The sequence below is a fragment of the Nematostella vectensis genome, chromosome 1 (genome assembly GCF_932526225.1).
Source record: "Nematostella vectensis chromosome 1, jaNemVect1.1, whole genome shotgun sequence".
NCBI lineage: Eukaryota > Metazoa > Cnidaria > Anthozoa > Actiniaria > Edwardsiidae > Nematostella > Nematostella vectensis.
In genome coordinates this window covers 16,902,085-16,921,311 of record NC_064034.1, presented here as the reverse complement: position 1 = coordinate 16,921,311, position 19,227 = coordinate 16,902,085, and the positions used below count along the sequence as shown (strand labels likewise).

The window sequence follows — 19,227 nt, the reverse complement described above, 5'->3', positions numbered from 1 at the left end:
GTGTAAAAGTGATAAGACACGAACAGTACAGTACCTCATATTCCAGGTCTAGTTTGCTTTTCACTGGAGGTTGTATAGATATTGGCATCCTCATCATGCGCACATGATCCTTGAGAGCTTTTATGGGCAAGGAGATCACAAAGTTGCATGCTATGTACTCTGCTAGTGTGTCATGGATGAAGATATACTGGCACTGGTGAGAGAATGTGAACAGAAACACAAAGAAATCAAATAAAGTAATAACAGATCATATCCATAAAGTTGCCAATACGAAATTCAAGAGATTATCATCCCATATACAGTCGAACCTCTATTAAGCGGCCCTCTATTGAGCGGTCACCCTCTATTCAACGGTCATTTACCAAAGTTCCGAATTTTCCCCCTTATGTTTACTGTAAATTTGACCTCTATTGAGCGGTCACCTCTATTAAGCGGACGCGGTCACCAAAGGAGGGTCCCAATTGGTTGATTTCATTATTTTTCACCTCTATTAAACGGTCATCAATATTTGTCAGCATGACAACAGATAGTGCACGTCATATTTCGTCTTTTTTTTTTAACTGTCTAATCTAATTACTATGGCTAATCGTCTTGTGAGACTAGTGTGGTCTTGTGCGAATCAGTCGCATCAAATTCCTCGATTACCAATTTCCGCTTTAGCCAGCTAGAAGAAAAACTGTCACCTTCAAATATGTATTCACAAGGAACCTCGAGTCCATAGCCACCACCTCTGTTCACCCACTTCCCTTTGACTACGACTTTCTCACAGTTCGTAGGTCTCTTGAGATATTTGGTAACCCACGTTGACATCAGTTTGGGAATATGCCTGATAACTTCGTAATCGTCAACTAGAGTATTCGGGTGACCGTCTCCATCCATCACCGTTTTGTCGGCTTTTTCTCTTACGGTTGCAACAGCATTCGGATCCTTTATGTTAGTTGGTTCCCGCATAAGTTTGTAAACATCTTCTAGTGCTGGTTCTCACTCAGTCATGTATTCATGGTATCCCCGAATGAATGCAACTGGGTCAGATTTGTGAGTTTTTGGGTACGGCAACGCACTGCGAGTTTTTGATTCGACTTCCAAAATCGCGCAAACGCTTAATGAAGGATATCGACGGAAACGGCGCGTGTAACATCAACCTTAAGGCACTCACTTTACATAACGCCAGCGAAAGTAGCTCATGCCCATAGAATTGGGCAAAGCCACAAGAGCCGTATAGGCAAAAACAAACTGACTAGGCGGTTTCAAACATTTCTGGATCAAATTGGAATGCACCAGGCCCCGTTTTAGGGCTAACATGATTGTTACTGTTGTTTATTATAATAAAAAGTTCTTACGTATAATTACAGCCCGATTTACGCTAATTTAGGGGCGAAAATAGCGAAACCTCTATTAAGCGGTCAACCTCTATTAAGCGGTCACTAAGCTAAGTCCCGAGGATGACCGCTTAATAGAGGTTCGACTGTAGTTTGATTGTACATTCGGGTATGTGGTACAGAACCGTAGAAGCCCGCTCATAAGGCCTAACAGGATTGGCAGGATTGGTTCTTTTATTTTGTTTCCCATTATTGTTTTGTCTGTGATGCATCAATCCAATGTGGTGAAACCTTTTGATAGCTTCTACATGACCCCATGTAGAAAAAAGATGCAAACTACATATTGTGTAGTTCAAGAAAATATCTACAGTATACCCCCCCCCCATTGAGGGGATTGGAAATTCCGGAGGGGTGGGGGTTCAAACGTCCAGCAATTTCCAGAGGGGAGGGGGGGTAAAATGCTTTTTTTCCTTAACAGTTATTGTTTTTATTTTTTTTCCAGGGGGTTGGAAATTCCAGAGGGGTGGGGGGTCATACCCCCGACCCCCTTAATAGGGGGGGGGGGGGGTACGGATATTATCTGGAACTACACATTCATCCCTACAAGCCTATTTCATGGTTGCCCACTCATCAGGCGATTTAAAATCCCCCAAAGCCAAACACCCCAGATCCAAGGTGTTATACATTGCATGTACTTACCTCTTCTTGAACCAAGTGGTTCCGCTGATTCCGTATATGTGCCAAGAAGTTAAAGATGTCAAGGTCACCATTGTCATGGATACGCTTTATCATGCTGTCAATCACTATGAAAGCACCACTCCGCCCTACACCAGCACTGAAACAGATCACACAATATGAGTGTACTGCTCTGCCAAATAACAGAACTAAAACAGATCACACAATATGGGTACTGCTCTGCCAAATATCAGATCTTAAACAGATCACATATGGGGTACTGCTCTTCCCAATGTTAAAAGTAATCTAGCCTATTAATGGGATAGATACCATACCATAGAAAGAGGAATCTAGCCTATGGCTTCAATATTCACCTTACAATAGAAAAAAGTATTACCTAATCTAGTCTATGGCTTCAATATTCACCTTACAATAGAAAAAAGTATTACCTAATCTAGCCTCTATGGCTGGGATAGATTCCATACAATAGAAAAATTAATAGCTTAACACAGCCTCTATGGCTGATATAGCATCTACTTTATTGACCAACAACGTTTTTACATCGAGTTGGTAGATACCATACACAAGAAAGAGTAATGTATGAATCTAGCCTCTATGGCTTGGATAGATGCCATACCATAGAGAGAGTGATAGCCTAATCTAGCCTCTATCACTGGGATAAATACCATACATTAAAAAGAGTAATGCATCAATCTAGCCTCTATGGCTGGGATAGCATACACTAGAAAAAGTAATAGCCTAATCTAGCTTCTAGGGCTGCAATCCTCCTGTCTTTACCTGCAGTGGACAACTAAGGGACCTGTACCAGGCACCACGCATGCTGTTGACTTCATGATTAGGTCCAGTACTGGAAATTCAAAGCCTGGCTCAGGAGCCCCATGATCCGGCCAGCCGGTGAAGTGGAACTGCTTTACCATCATGGGCTTAACTTCATCATCTAAAGGGTCCTAATAGTATCATCAGAATGGTAAGTGAAATAGGACTGGCTTAAGTTCATCATCTAATGGGTCCAACAATCATCAGGAATGGTAAGTAAAATGGGACTGAGGTGAGGTGAAATATTAGGGTGAAGGTTAAACATTTTCAAAATAAAAAGTTGATAACTCTTGTGTGACCTGTTGGTTTGGTAGAATAAACAAGCATGAGGACAGACCCATGTCCAGATATATACCTCAAACGTCAGAGAAGAAATGTTTGATCTTTTAAAAGAGGCCGTGAAATGAAATATTAGGTGAGGGTAATACAGGTAATTTTCAAAATAACCAAGTGAAGCAGAAAATGGATAGGAAATGACGTTTGTTCCTTAGTTAATCTAAGTAGATTGCCCCTTCACTACAGCATGATAATCATTAATCACATTCTAATCAACTGTCTGTTAGCGTTTAAGCATATCATTGTTAGATTGCTTTTATCATTTTAACAATGCAATGATTACAGCTCAGTTAATTACAGTCATATTGTGCATCAATGTTCTGAATAAGCAAGTTTATTTATTTTTTAACACACTCACTAAGCTTTCATCTAGAAGCATGTTGGTGCTGGCGGACGAGTCAAACATGGTGCCATGCATGTACTGTAATTAACAAGCAAACAAACAAACATTGCACTGAATGTGACAGTTTAGGTTGTTGTAATTACCAAAGGCCAGTTGTGCAACCAAAAGTTCTACATACTACTATACCAGCGTAAAAAATACTCCCCTGATTTCAACATTATGAATTTATAAAAAAAAATGTTTAAACTTTATGGGAAAAATGGTTCATTAAATCCATTTCCCTTGATTTCTTCCATATACCAACAATCTAAAATGGGGAGGGGGGGGGGAGGGTGGCGCTACTCCTAGTTCTCCTTGTCTGCCACCTAATGTGTAGTGAAAGTACATAGCAGTTACTGAGGGGGGGGGAGGGTGGCGCTCCTCCTAGTTCTACTTGTCTGCCACCTATGTGTAGTTAAAGTACGTAGCAGTTACTGAGGGGGGGGGGGGGGAGGGTGGCGCTCCTCCTAGTTCTCCTTGTCTGCCACCTAATGTGTAGTGAAAGTACATAGCAGTTACTGAGAGGGGGGGGGGGGTGGCGCTCCTCCTAGTTCTCCTTGTCTGCCACCTATGTGTAGTGAAAGTACATAGCAGTTACTGAGGGGGGGGGGGGAGGCGCTCCTCCTAGTTCTCCTTGTCTGCCACCTATGTGTAGTGAAAGTACATAGCAGTTACTGGGGAGAGGGAGGGTGGCGCTCCTCCTAGTTCTCCTTGTCTGCCACCTATGTGTACTGAAAGTACATAGCAGTTACTGGGGGGGAAGGGTGGCGCTCCTCTTAGTTCTCCTTGTCTGCCACCTATGTACTGAAAGTACATAGCAGTTACTGGGGGGGAGAGGGTGGCGCTCCTCTTAGTTCTCCTTGTCTGCCACCTATGTGAACTGACAGTACATAGCAGTTACTGGGGGGGGGGGGGGGTTGAGAACTTTAATGATGTGTATCAGGTTTGTATATAGATGGCAATAGTACCAAGAAATGCCTTTTAGTTGTGTTCAATACAATACTGTTTGTAAGAAATGTTAGTGGAATGGGTGGCTAAAGTTTCAAACATGTTTATTGCAGCGATTGACTGCATAAAAGTATTCTGTAGAAGACACTGACACACATTTGTGTACATACAATGCTGCTTATTTCATTTATTAACCAATGGGATTTTAGCTTGCTTTCTCATCTTTCAGTGGATCAATATCATCGGTTATTTTTTTTAGAATTCAGATATGTTTACAGTATTTATAGCATTTATTTCATAGAATTTGAATGAATTTTGTAGTTTCTAGTTATGCCTCAAATCTTTCCCACTTTATTATATAATCAAGAATCACAATTTATCATAGCTTACCATGTTTTTGCTGGTGTTAGCTGAACCTGGGAACTTAAACTTTAGACAGAGAGGAGAATATCAGTGTTGCTTGCTAACATATCAGTTACACCTACAAGGGGCAGTTTATACAGTCTGTAGTTTTAAATCCATCCAGTGAGCATTCAGTGGACTTTATTAAAAATATCAAAGCAATGGTTATGAGGAAGAAAGATGGAAGTGCAGCTGTACTTCCACTACCAATATTTAGTAATCAATGTGCTTTCTTTTCTTTCTGGCAGTTTACTTTTGCTTAGGCAAAACTTTTGAGTGCCTGTAAAACAAAATAATTTCTGGACTGCCAAAATATTGGCAGATTTCATTTGTTTTATGCAAAATTCATTGAGTATATTGCATAACTTTTTAGTAGTGCCATGTTTATTTTTTATTTAAGAAATTTTAAAACTACATCATATGGTTAATTTGTAATTCATAGTGCAATTTGAGGGTACTTTTAATATCACTCTTGGTCTTGGAGTATTAACATGAAATGTACAGTATGCGAGTTATTTAAAAACGTTATTACTTAAATGATAGCTAATGATATGTGAAATAAAACTATTGTGCCCCTAAACAGCACTGAAAATCAGGACAAGGACGAGGTATGTTTTCCTATAATTTATATATTAGTATAAATTGGATTTTTTTCTCAGGTTGACAAGACTTGTTAACCTTCTGAATTTGCTACAAGACCAAATAGTAATATCATCAAAGAGTTATATATCTTATAACTTATATATCTCCAAGAAATGGACCACATAACAGGGCCGTAGCAGGGGGTGGGGCACAGGGCCGTAGCAGGGGGTGGGGCACAGGGCCGTAGCAGGGGGTGGGGCACAGGGCCGTAGCAGGGGGTGGGGCACAGGGCCGTAGCAGGGGGTGGGGCACAGGGCCGTAGCAGGGGGTGGGGCACAGGGCCGTAGCAGGGGGTGGGGCACAGGGCCGTAGCAGGGGGTGGGGCACAGGGCCGTAGCAGGGGGTTGGGCACAAGGCCGTAGCAGGGGGTGGGGCACAAGGCCGTAGCAGGGGGTGGGGCACAGGGCCGTAGCAGGGGGTGGGGCACAAGGCCGTAGCAGGGGGTGGGGCACAAGGCCGTAGCAGGGGGTGGGGCACAGGGCCATAGCAGGGGGTGGGGCACAGGGCCGTAGCAGGGGGTGGGGCACAGGGCCGTAGCAGGGGGTGGGGCACTGGGCCGTAGCAGGGGGTGGGGCACAGGGCCATAGCAGGGGGTGGGGCACAGGGCCGTAGCAGGGGGTGGGGCACAGGGGACACATGCTCCCACAATATTTTTTAAAATTATAAGGGAATGACAAGTAGGGGCGTGGCTGTGCCCCCAATATTTAATGTTTCTGTATCGTGCCATCCAATATTTCGAGGCCTGCTCCAGTACTGCATAATATTATTAGTGAATATAAGAAACCCTCATCAAGATTACAATCTGTTACTCACTTGAGTGTAATGCGTCCCGTCTTTGTTGGGCTTTATCTCAAATGTGCGGATGCTGTAATATGCAAATGTCTCCTCCTGAACAAAGGTGATAGTGAGAGGTCCATGATTCTCTGTTTTTCTGTTCTTTGTTGGCCAATACATGGCACATTTATGCTATGAAAAAATAAGTGTGTCAAAAAATATATTAACCAGGCAAACAAACCAAGGCCTTGAATTTATGGGCTGTAGGCACTAAAAATAGGGGAGGTAATTCATCACAAGATGGAAATGGTATGTTTTTAACAAGAGTAGTTTCACTTTCCCATTCTCTTTATTGCATTTGCATATACACTACGTAAGCACAGGTGCCCTAATATGTTAGCGCCTCATCCTCTCACCGCTGTGGCCCAGGTTCAAATCCTTACTGGGGAATTTTTCCGGGTTCCTGGCTGATTCAAATTTGTGTCACAAATGAGTTGAAGTTATTCTCTCGTGTTTCCAGTCTTCTCAGATAAGGACACTAAACCGGAGGTCCCGTTTCTTCCAGCTGCACTGCACTAACCGGAACCGAAGGGACATAAAAGAACCACTGGGGACCAAATAAACCCTCTGGCAGTGACCAACCCCAGTGACAGTGCTTAAAATGCTTACTAACAATACACTCAAGGGGGTACTTTATTTGGAGCCTAGCTCTGTTGTACCTGCACCAGTATAACTGGTGGAAATTGAATAAATAAATTAAAAAAATAAATAAAAAGGTTTAATCTATTGGTTGCTCTGACGATTGTCCTGATGACCTCTACAGAGTATCTATAGGCAACTCACCCTTCCTTTCTCTATAATGTTTGTTATCATCACAATAACACGGCAGTTCTGTTCCCAAATCATCCTCCAAAAATCACTGATAGTTTTAGCAAGTGGACCTGAGGAGGAATAGAGGACATGATTAGGTGGACTTGTATTATGCAGGTTTTATGAACAACTCTACAGCTGCTATAAGAACTACTCATTTTTATTAAGAACAACAAAAGACACATTATTGGTTTGAGTTGTTCTTTGTTTCGTTTTTTTTAGTGTTCTTTAATGATTTAGCTTTTTTTTCGAGACAACAAGCATCCTGCATTGAATTTTAGCACCCCCTTGGGTTATCATATTATGGAATAATACGAAGGATACAAGAACAAATAAAGAAGAATATCACACCTTGGGTTGCTATATAGGCATTCATTGCATTGTATGTCTGAAAATATAAAAGAATGTCCCTCCATTAATCTTTCTCAAAAATATGTTACAACAAATGCTTCATATGCTCCACCATTTATCACACATGAAGCAACATCATTACATCAACATAGTTTGTGTGTTAGTACTTACTTCAACATAGTTTGTGTGTCAGTACTTACTTCAACATAGTTTGTGTGTCAGTACTTACTTCAACATAGTTTGTGTGTCAGTACTTACTTCAACATAGTTTGTGTGTCAGTACTTACATCAACATAGTTAGCATTTATATAGTGAGATGACTGGTCGTTCTCTGTCAAGGATAGCACTACTCTTGAGTGATCATCTGCAACACAAGACAACAATTTACTTTAGCGAAGCACACAGGCTCTTCATAAATTTAATCTTAGTGATCACCTGCAGAAGACACACATTTTACTCTTGGAAAATGCACTGTCTTTTTCAATTTCTTAAAGATCATCTTAATGACAATATTCTGATTTTGTGTGCACATGTTTTTTTTTAATCTGATAGAACCTTTGTAAATAATTTATTACTTACAGGCTACAACATTTGCAAAGCGATTTTTCATCTGATTCTCTGGTTTCTGGGACTGCACCCAGGTCAACCTTTTATTCTTCTCATGCACACCCTGTAAGGCCTGTAAAAAATAAAAGGGTTATTTGGGGTTTCATTGCAAATCAAGGTCCTTGTACAATAAGGTATAAACAGACCTGGTACAATAAGGTATAAACAGACCTGGAACAATAAGGTATAAACAGACCTGGTACAATAGGTACAGACCTGGTACACTAGGTACAATAGGTACAGACCTGGTACACTAGGTACAGACCTGGTACACTAGGTACAGACCTGGTACACTAGGTACAGTACAATAGGTACAGACCTGGTACAATAGGTACAGACCTGGTACACTAGGTACAGACCTGGTACAATAGGTACAGACCTGGTACAATAGGCACAGACCTGGTACAATAGGTACAGACCTGGTACACTAGGTACAGACCTGGTACACTAGGTACAGACCTGGTACACTAGGTACAGACCTGGTACACTAGGTACAGACCTGGTACAATAGGTACAGACCTGGTACACTAGGTACAGACCTGGTACACTAGGTACAGACCTGGTACAATAGGTACACTAGGTACATACCTGGTACAATAGGTACAGACCTGGTACACTAGGTACAGACCTGGTACACTAGGTACAATATGTACAGACCTGGTACAATAGGTAGAGTACAATAGGTACAGACCTGGTACACTAGGTACAATATGTACAGACCTGGTACAAAAGGTAGATTACAATAGGTACAGACCTGGTACACTAGGTACAGACCTGGTACACTAGGTACAATATGTACAGACCTGGTACAATAGGTAGAGTACAATAGGTACAGACCTGGTACACTAGGTACAGACCTGGTACAATAGGTACAGACCTGGTACAATAGGTACAGACCTGGTACACTAGGTACAGACCTGGTACAATAGGTACAGACCTGGTACACTAGGTACAGACCTGGTACAATAGGCACAGACCTGGTACACTAGGTACAGACCTGGTACACTAGGTACAGACCTGGTACACTAGGTACAGACCTGGTATACTAGGTACAGACCTGGTACAATAGGTACAGACCTGGTACACTAGGTACAGACCTGGTACACTAGGTACAGACCTGGTACACTAGGTACAGACCTGGTACAATAGGTACACTAGGTACAGACCTGGTACACTAGGTACAGACCTGGTACACTAGGTACAGACCTGGTACAATAGGTAAACTAGGTACAGACCTGGTACAATAGGTACAGACCTGGTACAATAGGTACACTAGGTACAGACCTGGTACACTAGGTACAGACCTGGTACACTAGGTACAGACCTGGTACACTAGGTACAGACCTGGTACACTAGGTACAGACCTGGTACACTAGGTACAGACCTGGTACAATAGGTACACTAGGTACAGACCTGGTACACTAGGTACAGACCTGGTACAATAGGTACACTAGGTACAGACCTGGTACAATAGGTACAGACCTGGTACAATAGGTACACTAGGTACAGACCTGGTACAATAGGTACAGATCTGGTACAACAGGTACAGACCTGGTACAATAGGTACAGACCTGGTACAATAGGCACAGACCATTAATATATATATTCAAGGGTAAAATATTTCACCATTCACCCACCTCAAACTCCATAAAGAACTTATAATCACAATCTGCATGCAAGTGTTTTACATGACTTCTAAATGCTTCATAAGGGATAGGTTCGTGCTTATCTGTAACCAATAATAAAACATGTAAACACATTCTCTATAGCAAGTTCTAGACATAAAGCAAAAGATGGGCTTAATGCAGTACCGCTAGTTCTCCTGTAGCTGCCTATCCTTTGGGATGAATGCTGTTGTATTGCATCCTCGAAACTAAAAAACCCTCTCAGTGGCATCTTGCAATGGTAGTAATGCCTGAAATGGAAAGAATAGTAATGAAATGATGGGTGGAAAAGGAATGAAATAATGGATGGAATATGAAAGCAATGATGGAAAAGAAATGGAATGAATTGATGGAATGGGAAAAAAATATGGATGGAATAGGATTGAAATAATGAATGGAAAGGGATGAAATAATGGATGGGATAGGAATGAAATAATGGATGAAATGATGAATGAAACAATGAAATAATGGATGAAATGGAAAAGAAATGTTTGACAGAATAGGAAATAAATAAAGAAAGTCCGAAGCTTGAAAAGGAAAAGGTTTATGTAAAAAATCTCTTTCAAATGAAACACGACTAGTTCTTTAATTGAGACCTTACCTTAGAAAAAGAACAACACATATAACAACAGCAACTAGTATGATACTGATGACAACCACAGCAATGCTTGGGAAGCTATCATCTCCATTACCCTTTCCTAAAATGGGGTGGAAAAAGAAGTATAATGAAAGAGAAAATTAAAGAAAAAATGGGGCAGACCACTCAGCAGGCCTCAGCCCCCTAATTTCAGATATTTCGCTTTAAAATAACAGGAAGTATAAATAAACCCATACAAGAACAACAAATTGGTCCCTCCCACCTTTCTTGAAGCCCTTGCTCCCCCCACCCCACCCCCCCATCCCTTTCTGGAACTTCTAGATCCACCCCTCAAGCTAACGAGGTGGTGAGGGGGGGGGGAACACATAGTGTGCCCAGGAATGTTATAGCTGTTATTGACATATGAGGGGTGTATAAGAATATTTCCTTATATAACAACTATATGTTAATAGCAACTATTTCTTGCATCCTACAAAGTTCATTTGCATTTAAAAAAAGCTGATCAAAAATAATATATGGCTTAACAATTTAGTTTGATTTATTTTCTCTTTTCACTTTCATATTAAGCATAGAAAAATATTCTGAAAGTTCAAATCATTTTTAAAAGGGATTCTGCAATCCTTTTTATTTAAAAAAAATTACATTGGATGATATGACAGGTCCAGAAACTCCTTGAGAATATCTGGAATTAGAATCTACTGAAAAAAAATTCCTGAAACACCATACATCTTAGTAAATAAAACAAAAAAGGAATTACTAAAAATAAAAATAAAAATAACCTCTTTGATATGAAATAAAAATGTATTTCATTTAACATGTAATAACAAACCTTTTTCTGTTGGAAATCAGAGACAGATATCCAGTAACTTCATGCAGTTCATTCAAATGTTGTGCTTTCTACTTTCATTTTCAGACAAGTAACTGATAGTATTTTTCACTTTCTTTTGGTGAGTGGCGAATAAGCCGCTCCAATTACAGTGCTTTTAAATACAACAATCATTAATGGGATTCCAAATGTTGTGATTAATTATTAAAACACTAATGAATAATTGTCTCCCAAGCTAGCCACAAAGTATGAATAATCAAAACATTTTATGTGGTTACAGAGTAATTATGGTAATTCCAAGAAGCTGTTTACTGAATACATACAATATACATGTCTTGAACGGAAATTGTCTTCTGAACATCAAAGTCACCATTAATAGCTGTTTATTTGTAAACTAAAATGTTACGTATTGCATACAACAACATCACCCTTTGCCCATATGCAAGCATGTGTCTCAAAGTAAGATGTGTAAGTAGGAGGCTCGGGGGATGAAGAGGGGGAATATAATGTGATGATTACAGATGAACGTGACTTGAAGGGAGAGTCTATCCCACGGGCTTTACTAAGTGTGTAGGGATAAAATGTGTACCAATTTACACTTTCTTTAAAAAAATTGAATGTAGAAAAATATTTTACTTCTAATCTTTAGGTACATGTACGGTAAAAAGATTAAGGTTAACAGAAGTATCAGAATCGGGGGGTGGGGGGGGGGGGCTCAGGGTAAAAGTGATAGGGATGCTTGTCAAGAAATTCGAATATACCCCTATCCTACAAAGTACCTGCATGGCCATAGCCTACGTGTCATATTCAGCGTCTACGCATCGCTGAGGATAATCATGTTCCGTGACAAAATTGTAATAAATTTGAATAAATTATTCTTTTAAGCTGTGCATGGGTTTTTTTTTCAGTGAGATATGATTCGTATCTATAGTTTTTCATAGATTGACAAATTTCTTCTTCAAAATATATACCCGTAGCAGTTTTTTTTATATTCTTCCGTACTTTAGACTGTATAGAGTGTTTCTTTCAGCGTTCACATCTTCACAGTAAGCGTTCTCACAGAATAGAGATATCTGTATGAAATGCACAACCCGGGATCTCAGTTCCACTCGTGCAACTTTGTCACATGTGAAACAAACAAGACAGCTATCGTTGATTACCATGTGTGACACTAGCGTGGGCTTCGTTTGAAGCGCGTTCAGTTACTCAACTTTTGATTCTAATTTCTCATAAACGCAGGTTCGACATATAACTACATCAAGCAAGTACTTTCGGTAAGGCCTATTTTACCAATAGAGTCGGGTAAAAGTTTGGAAGATGAGCGGGTTGCGCTAAAATGTTGAAAAGGAAAAAGGAAAAATGTTGAAAAGGAAAATGAGTCTTCTGTAGGGAACAAAGTATATAAGCTGTTTAGTCAAAACAACCTCGGTGCGCCACCTTAATTCTGCTAATGTATACCTGCATTCTTTGTAAGAGGGTAATTGAGAAAGGTTATGAACGGTATCTCGTGGATAGCAAGAGCTCCTCGACTTTCAGCATTCAAAGTGAACTTGAGCTTTTAGATTTCTGTGTAAACAACAAGTGCATATACATATGCAGGGGTTGCCGAATTTGGTAAAGAAAACCTAGCCTCTTTGAATATAACTTTGGAAAATAACTAAAAATAACAGAATTCCTTGTAAATGTAGCCAGTAAGAAGGCTCACAAAGACATCAACAACATCATCATTCAGAAAAACAGAGATAGCCTTTTTTGTGGTTTCTCGATCCCAAATAACATTGACACAATCTTCTAAGGCTGAACTTAGGACAGATTTATCGCGAATAGGTGGTAGAGTTGTAGTGTTTTTCTCCATATTTGAACCCCTTGATAAACTCATACCTGAAACAGCGGGAACCTATAATTTCAACTTCTGATCTGAGCCAATCATAATATTGATAAAACTTTTTGAGTGGCCAATCAGAGACTATTATAGGTCTTCCTGCTAATACTGTGACGTCACAGAAAACGATTATCGTCGCCGTAGATGCTACAAGAGCATGACCAAAAAATTGCTACCCTAAAAATACATCAGAGGCCCAAAAAAATACCATTTTTAAGAGAAAATCTTAATTTGTCTTGGACACGCCTAAAAAATTCCTGAGGTACGATTTTGACCCCTAATAAATATGACAAGCATCCCTATCAAGTCGACATGGGAAGAACCAGCCCCGGGATCAGGATACTATATGTGCGGATAGAAGAGGTCCTAAAGCAACATGATGACCTACCTCCACTACTGTTGTTATCCCCTTTTTTGTCAGTTGTCACATTAACAGCCCTGCTGCTTTCACTACACCCTGCAGAGTTACAGGCCTGCACACTGATCTGGTATGTAGTGCCTGGTAGCACATTACTCAGGTTATAACTAGGGGTGCTGATGTTGACCTCATCTCTGATGGAGTCATTGACAACAGTATTTTTATAAACTAGCTGGAGAGAAAGACAACAATAGAAAATTATAGACATTACAGAAAATATGTGCTCTCTTCTACAATTCATGCATCTTCACTAGTCATTTAAAGGGCTGTAATAAACTGAATAGGGGGACACTTTCACAGAGTGTTTTTATTACTATTTGTTTTTGGCAATCTCAAAAACAGTGAAAATCATGCATAAATAAATATACAGGCTTATTAAATGACCTTTGATCTTTCAGATTGATCTTAGGGTAAGTTACCTTATTTTACCAGTAATTGATCTGATGGTAAGTTACAGTACCTTACATCCTAATCTGGTGGCTAGTTAACTTACATCTTAATTGATCTTATGGTAAGTTACCTTATTTCTTAATTAATCTGATGGTAAGTTAACTTACATTAAGGTCTCAGGAAAGATAAATGATGTGTCTTTTTGAAAAAATATTGTTGGGCCGCAATTTTCACTACATGTACAAACTATATATAGATTTATTTTTGCAATAGCTAATTCTGTGTTTACGTTTTGAGGCCTCAAACTATTAGAAACAGTAAATTCCTCACACACTTTATGACATGACATAATTATCTATCAGATCCCGAAAATTTGAAGGCGATAGCTTAAAACCCGTCTCAAGGTTACGCCCGACAAGCTCGAGTTCTCGCCTCAAAATAATACACTAGAAAAGTCAAAGATTTGGCATGAATTCACGGCCAACAGGAAACAGCAAAGGCCCATTTTAGCCGTCTTAGAATGTAATTTATGTAAAAAAACTTTTTTGCAAAAATAAAGTTTAAGAACTACTGATACAGGTTTTTCAAAAACCTCAAAAACAAACAGTGGTGTCAAATTTACCTTTACCAAGACCTTTATTGATCTGGTTAGTTACCTTATATCTTAATTAATCTGATGGTAAGTTACCTTTTATCTTAATTGATCTTATGGTTAGTAACCTTATATCTTAATTGATTTTATGGTAAGTTACCTTATGTCTTAATTAATATGATGGTAAGTTAACTTACATCTTAATTGATCTTATGGTTAGTTACCTTACATCTTAATTGATCTGATAGTAAGTTACCTCATACCTTAATTGATCTTATGGTAAGTTACATTACATCTTAATTTATCTTATGGTAAGTCACCTTACATCTTAATTGATCGTAGGATAATTTACCTTATTTTAATTGATCTTATGATAAGTTACTGTACCTCACATTTTAATTTATCTTATGGTAAGTCACCTTATATCTTAATTGATCTATTGATCTGAAGGTAAGTTGCCATATATCTATTGATCCGATGGTAAGTTACCCTATCTTAATTGATCTTTATTAATCTGATGGTAAGTTACCTTATATCTTAACTGATCTATTGATCTGATGGTAAGTTACCTTATATCTTAATTGATCCAATGGGCCATTCTCATTATGTGGCTTCTTCCAACGCACTACAATAACAGCATTGTGCTGATAGGCAGTTACATCATATGGCTCAGATGGAGCTATAAAATTAAACCCATTTATCAACTTCATGACATTCACTGATATCTAACAAGGAAATAAACATAGCTGTTGTAGTTTATTATGAAGTGGTTTAAAGAACACATGAAGGGTAGTTTCTTGGTGTTACGGAGCACCAGCACCAAAAACACAATGGAACAAAAGCCAAAAACAAAGACCTTAGAACGAGACAATTAAATAGAGAACAAAGGCCTTGAGCACCAAAAACAAAGCTTTCCGTAGCAAGGAATACCCACATGAAGTGAGGATTAAGTGAAAGCATGGAGTTAAAAATTATAAAACATAACAGATAACATAAAAGATTATAAGGAAGGAAGGCCATCTTTTCAAACCAGCTTGTTGATACAACAACAGGCACCTTATCTTGACCACCAAGAACTCACCAGCTATATCTGTCCAGAACAAATCATTTTTCCATTTTTCTCCATCTTTATTCATTGCTTTCAAGGAGAGTGCATATTTTTTATAAGGCTTGAGGTCAGTGAGACGGTAACTTGTTCTATAACCAACACTCCTATTTGTCGTGTTAGGTTCATTATAAATCTCCCATCTTATAGAATATGACACATTCCAACAACCAATACTTGTTATGGACCAAGAGATAGATGCAGAGCTGGATGTCTTATCCTGAATTGTAATATCTATGTCACCTGGTGGACCTGTAATCAATAAGAAATTAAATTTGTTATTTACTACAGTAAGACGGGCAATGATCACACATGCTGTGAACTTAACAAAAGTTTAAACCATTAATAAAAAGGGATCTATATTTATATTTTTTTCTAGTATCTTTTATAACAGTAAAAGCACGAAACAATTATCTACATCATACTGCTTAAGTACTGTAAATTCTGGTAAGCAAAGTGATTCAAATAGATGATGTCATCAAATTAAAATACCAGCCCAAATATCGTTCACAGCTTGGAAATAAACCCAAGTATACCTGAAGAAGACAGTAGACGGTTTTAACTTTTTCACATTTATGGGAAGTTTAGGTTAGTTGTATTTTCTAATAGGCTTTCCTATTCAAAAGAAGAGATAAGGAGAATATACCTCAAAGATTGAACTAGAAATTAACTTCTTGTTTCCAGTCCTGTTAAATAAGTTATACGACAATCAACTTTCCCTACCCTACCTTTGACAGTGAGTTGAGTATTTGCTGTGGAGTTTGTGTTGTTGCAAACGTAAGTGCCTGAGGAGCTACACTGAGCATGTGGTATATGCAGCAGACTGCCATCTTGGTAGCTATTCTGAGGCAATGGCTTGTTATCGGCTCTTGTCAAGTTGAAGGCTCCTAGCGAACAATTCAACACTGCTTTCTCCCCTAAATCCACAGATTCTACAAAGTGACATAAGAGAATTACATAAAGTTATGCACATAAAATTACAATCTGATCAACTTGCATATAGCTCCTACAAATAGGCAATCCCCCTTATGGTAATTTATTATGCCCGTCAGGCATCCCTATCCCCTAAGAAGTAAAAATACAACAAGTATCCCTATCAGGTTGACATGGGAAGAACGTGTTCGTATTGAATGCAGGGCCATAGAAGGGGGAGGGGGGCAAGTGCCCCAATATATTCAGTTTCTGTATCGTCCCCCCCCCCCCAATAGTGTGGCCTATTTACACCTATTTGGATTAAAATGCTGAGGCTGGTCCCTTAAAGGCCGATTAACTAAACCCTAGATCAGCGCCTAATCACGGGTTAAAATTCACTTATTGTAGGTTAGCTAACCTACAGATAACTTATGGTTCCCTAAAGCCAAGTTATCCCCTGATTTATTAACCTTGAATTAAGCAAGTGAAAAACTGGTTTGACGAGTAAAACTCACACAGGATACCCAGTAGATCAATAGAGAGCAACTCAAATTTATTTTCACAGAGAAGCCCCAAAACACCTTCTGCATCGCCTGCAATGACCTCCTTTTCATTGCCAAAAATGCCATTTGCAGGATTTGAGTTGGTGCGTGGCACTAGCGAGACAGATTCATTTCAAGTATAAATTTCATGTAACTTTCTGTCTGTCCCAGCAAAAATGAAGGTCGCAAAATATTAGAACATTTGATCCCTACATTGATCTTAACATCTCTTTTGTGGGCAACTTCATTTTATGAAACATAAGTTCTACTACAAAGTTTGGGAGGCCTTTGTTACACCAACTAAACCATAGGTTAGCAAGTTAACCCACCTAGCAGGCAGGGTTAGATTTGACCTTCTAACTAACCAAGAGTTAGCACTAAAGGCCCTGTCACACGTACGTTTTTTCTCTTGCGACCTGTCTCGCAAAAAAATTGTTGCAGGTCGCACGCACATTTTTTGCGTGTGACACCCCCTTTGCAACTTGTTTTGCATTTCTTAAAGTCACACAAAAAGTAGAACGCTCTTCTACTTTCTGCAACAAATTGTTTCAAGTCGCAGGAAAAACTTCATGTGTGACAGGGCGCGTGTGACCTGCAACAATTTTTTTGCGAGACAGGTTGCAGCTGAAAAGTCTACGTGTGACAGGGCCTTAACCAGGGATTCTGGAACAGAACTAATCTGGGGGTAAAAATTTAATTGTGGGTTAGGGAAAATTTAACCCTGGGTTAGCACAAATCGGCTTTTCATGAACTAGCCCTTCAATGTTCATGCATCTGCTATAGCTCAAAAAGAATATATTGTAACAGTTTACTTGGGGTGACTAATTAGTGAACTCAGGAAAGTTAAGTACATTCATATTGCTTCATCATAAAATAAACAAATTCATAAGAAGAGAAACCCATGTAACGAAATGTATAGAGAGATATTATCCTCGTTGAATAACACGGTGTAAAAAAATAAAGATAAACTATGAAGTTAACATAATTATAGAAGTAGAGTAGCCAAACTACAAGAAACTAATACTTATTAGAGAATAACACACAATAAAAATTTAAATTAGTGTGAAGTATGAAGTAAAAAAATCATGTAATTCGATTTAATAAAAGCAATTGCCAGATGTCGCTTTCCAATCAGTAAAAAGGTAAATTGGCTTATCTTATCTTATTATTACTCCTAAGTAGCTTTCGCTAATACTAGGAGGCATTAAGCAAGCACTGTCACTGGGGGTGGTCACTGCCAGAGGGTTTATTGCGTCCCCAGTGGTTCTTTTACGTCCCTTCGGTTCAGGTTTAGTGTAGTACAGCTTGAAGAGACGGGACCTCCGGTTTAGTGTCCTTATCCGAGAAGACTGGAAACACGGGAGAATAACTTCAACTCACTTGTGACAAATTCGATTCAAGGCAGAAACCCGGAAAAAATCCCCAGTTTGAGCCAGGATTCGAACCTGGGCCACAGCGGTGAGAGGCCAACGCGCTAACACACTAGGCCACCCGTGCTTCCTTAATAAACTATTTCGAGACAACGTCAGAAATGTCACTTTCCGACCATCTTGACCTTAAGTCCACACTTTAAAATCCCTCAGATAACACCAGCTTCGTTTACGCTTATTTCCGGATATCTCATTCAAGCTTTGGACTTTGTAAGTATACACTAAGCTTAATTTATTCACCCAAAAGCACCACCAAAACAAATCAAATGTTTTAATAACAAGAGACCAACGAGCAACTTCCTCACAGTCAATAATAACCGTAAACTATCAATAGTCTAATGAATACAGCGCCGAAAAACCTTGCTTATAGCATTAGTCTTACCTGCATCAGCTAGATTAACTTCTTTGTAAAAAAGTACGATAACCAAGAAAAATATTTTCAACAAATACGACGCCTTTCTTCTTGAAAGACACATTCGAAATCCTGTAGACTGGCCAACAACGCCGAGCCGGGTTTTTCTGGTTTGCCACATCTTGTGTCTGTCACAGTCAAGGCATAGTATTTTCTGATTAGACCCTTCAGTTGGGTTTTGCTTTGGTCTCAGAAGAACATACGCTGAAACCAAAAATTTCCATTCAAGTTCCCGATGCACATTTTTACTCCCTTTCCTTCCGTAGCCGCCATCGTTGTCGAAGTGACTGGCGCCCGGGGAAAGTCACGTGACC

The 19,227-nt window shown here is 39.3% G+C and overlaps 1 protein-coding gene across 4 annotated transcripts in view; it reads right to left on the bottom strand.

Moving 5' to 3' along the window:
- LOC5502748 (receptor-type tyrosine-protein phosphatase alpha) overlaps window positions 1-19,227 on the bottom strand; it is a 25,033-nt gene extending 5,806 nt beyond the window's left edge. Inside the window, exons 1-18 of one of the 4 annotated variants that reach the window (XM_048725473.1) lie at window positions 18,884-19,227; window positions 16,346-16,549; window positions 15,594-15,869; window positions 15,082-15,191; window positions 13,501-13,702; window positions 10,408-10,504; window positions 9,954-10,057; window positions 9,780-9,871; window positions 8,116-8,215; window positions 7,824-7,900; window positions 7,537-7,573; window positions 7,159-7,256; window positions 6,355-6,507; window positions 4,888-4,926; window positions 3,526-3,588; window positions 2,793-2,962; window positions 2,019-2,154; window positions 35-193 (exon numbers count right to left, since the gene is read on the bottom strand). In XM_048725473.1, coding sequence (XP_048581430.1) covers window positions 35-193; window positions 2,019-2,154; window positions 2,793-2,962; window positions 3,526-3,588; window positions 4,888-4,926; window positions 6,355-6,507; window positions 7,159-7,256; window positions 7,537-7,573; window positions 7,824-7,900; window positions 8,116-8,215; window positions 9,780-9,871; window positions 9,954-10,057; window positions 10,408-10,504; window positions 13,501-13,702; window positions 15,082-15,191; window positions 15,594-15,869; window positions 16,346-16,549; window positions 18,884-19,034 — 2,268 coding nt within the window. In that variant the 5' untranslated portion in view covers window positions 19,035-19,227. The remainder of the gene's footprint in view (window positions 1-34; window positions 194-2,018; window positions 2,155-2,792; window positions 2,963-3,525; window positions 3,589-4,887; window positions 4,927-6,354; window positions 6,508-7,158; window positions 7,257-7,536; window positions 7,574-7,823; window positions 7,901-8,115; window positions 8,216-9,779; window positions 9,872-9,953; window positions 10,058-10,407; window positions 10,505-13,500; window positions 13,703-15,081; window positions 15,192-15,593; window positions 15,870-16,345; window positions 16,550-18,883) is intronic. The other 3 variants (XM_048725480.1, XM_048725478.1, XM_048725488.1) reach the window with 3 other exon arrangements.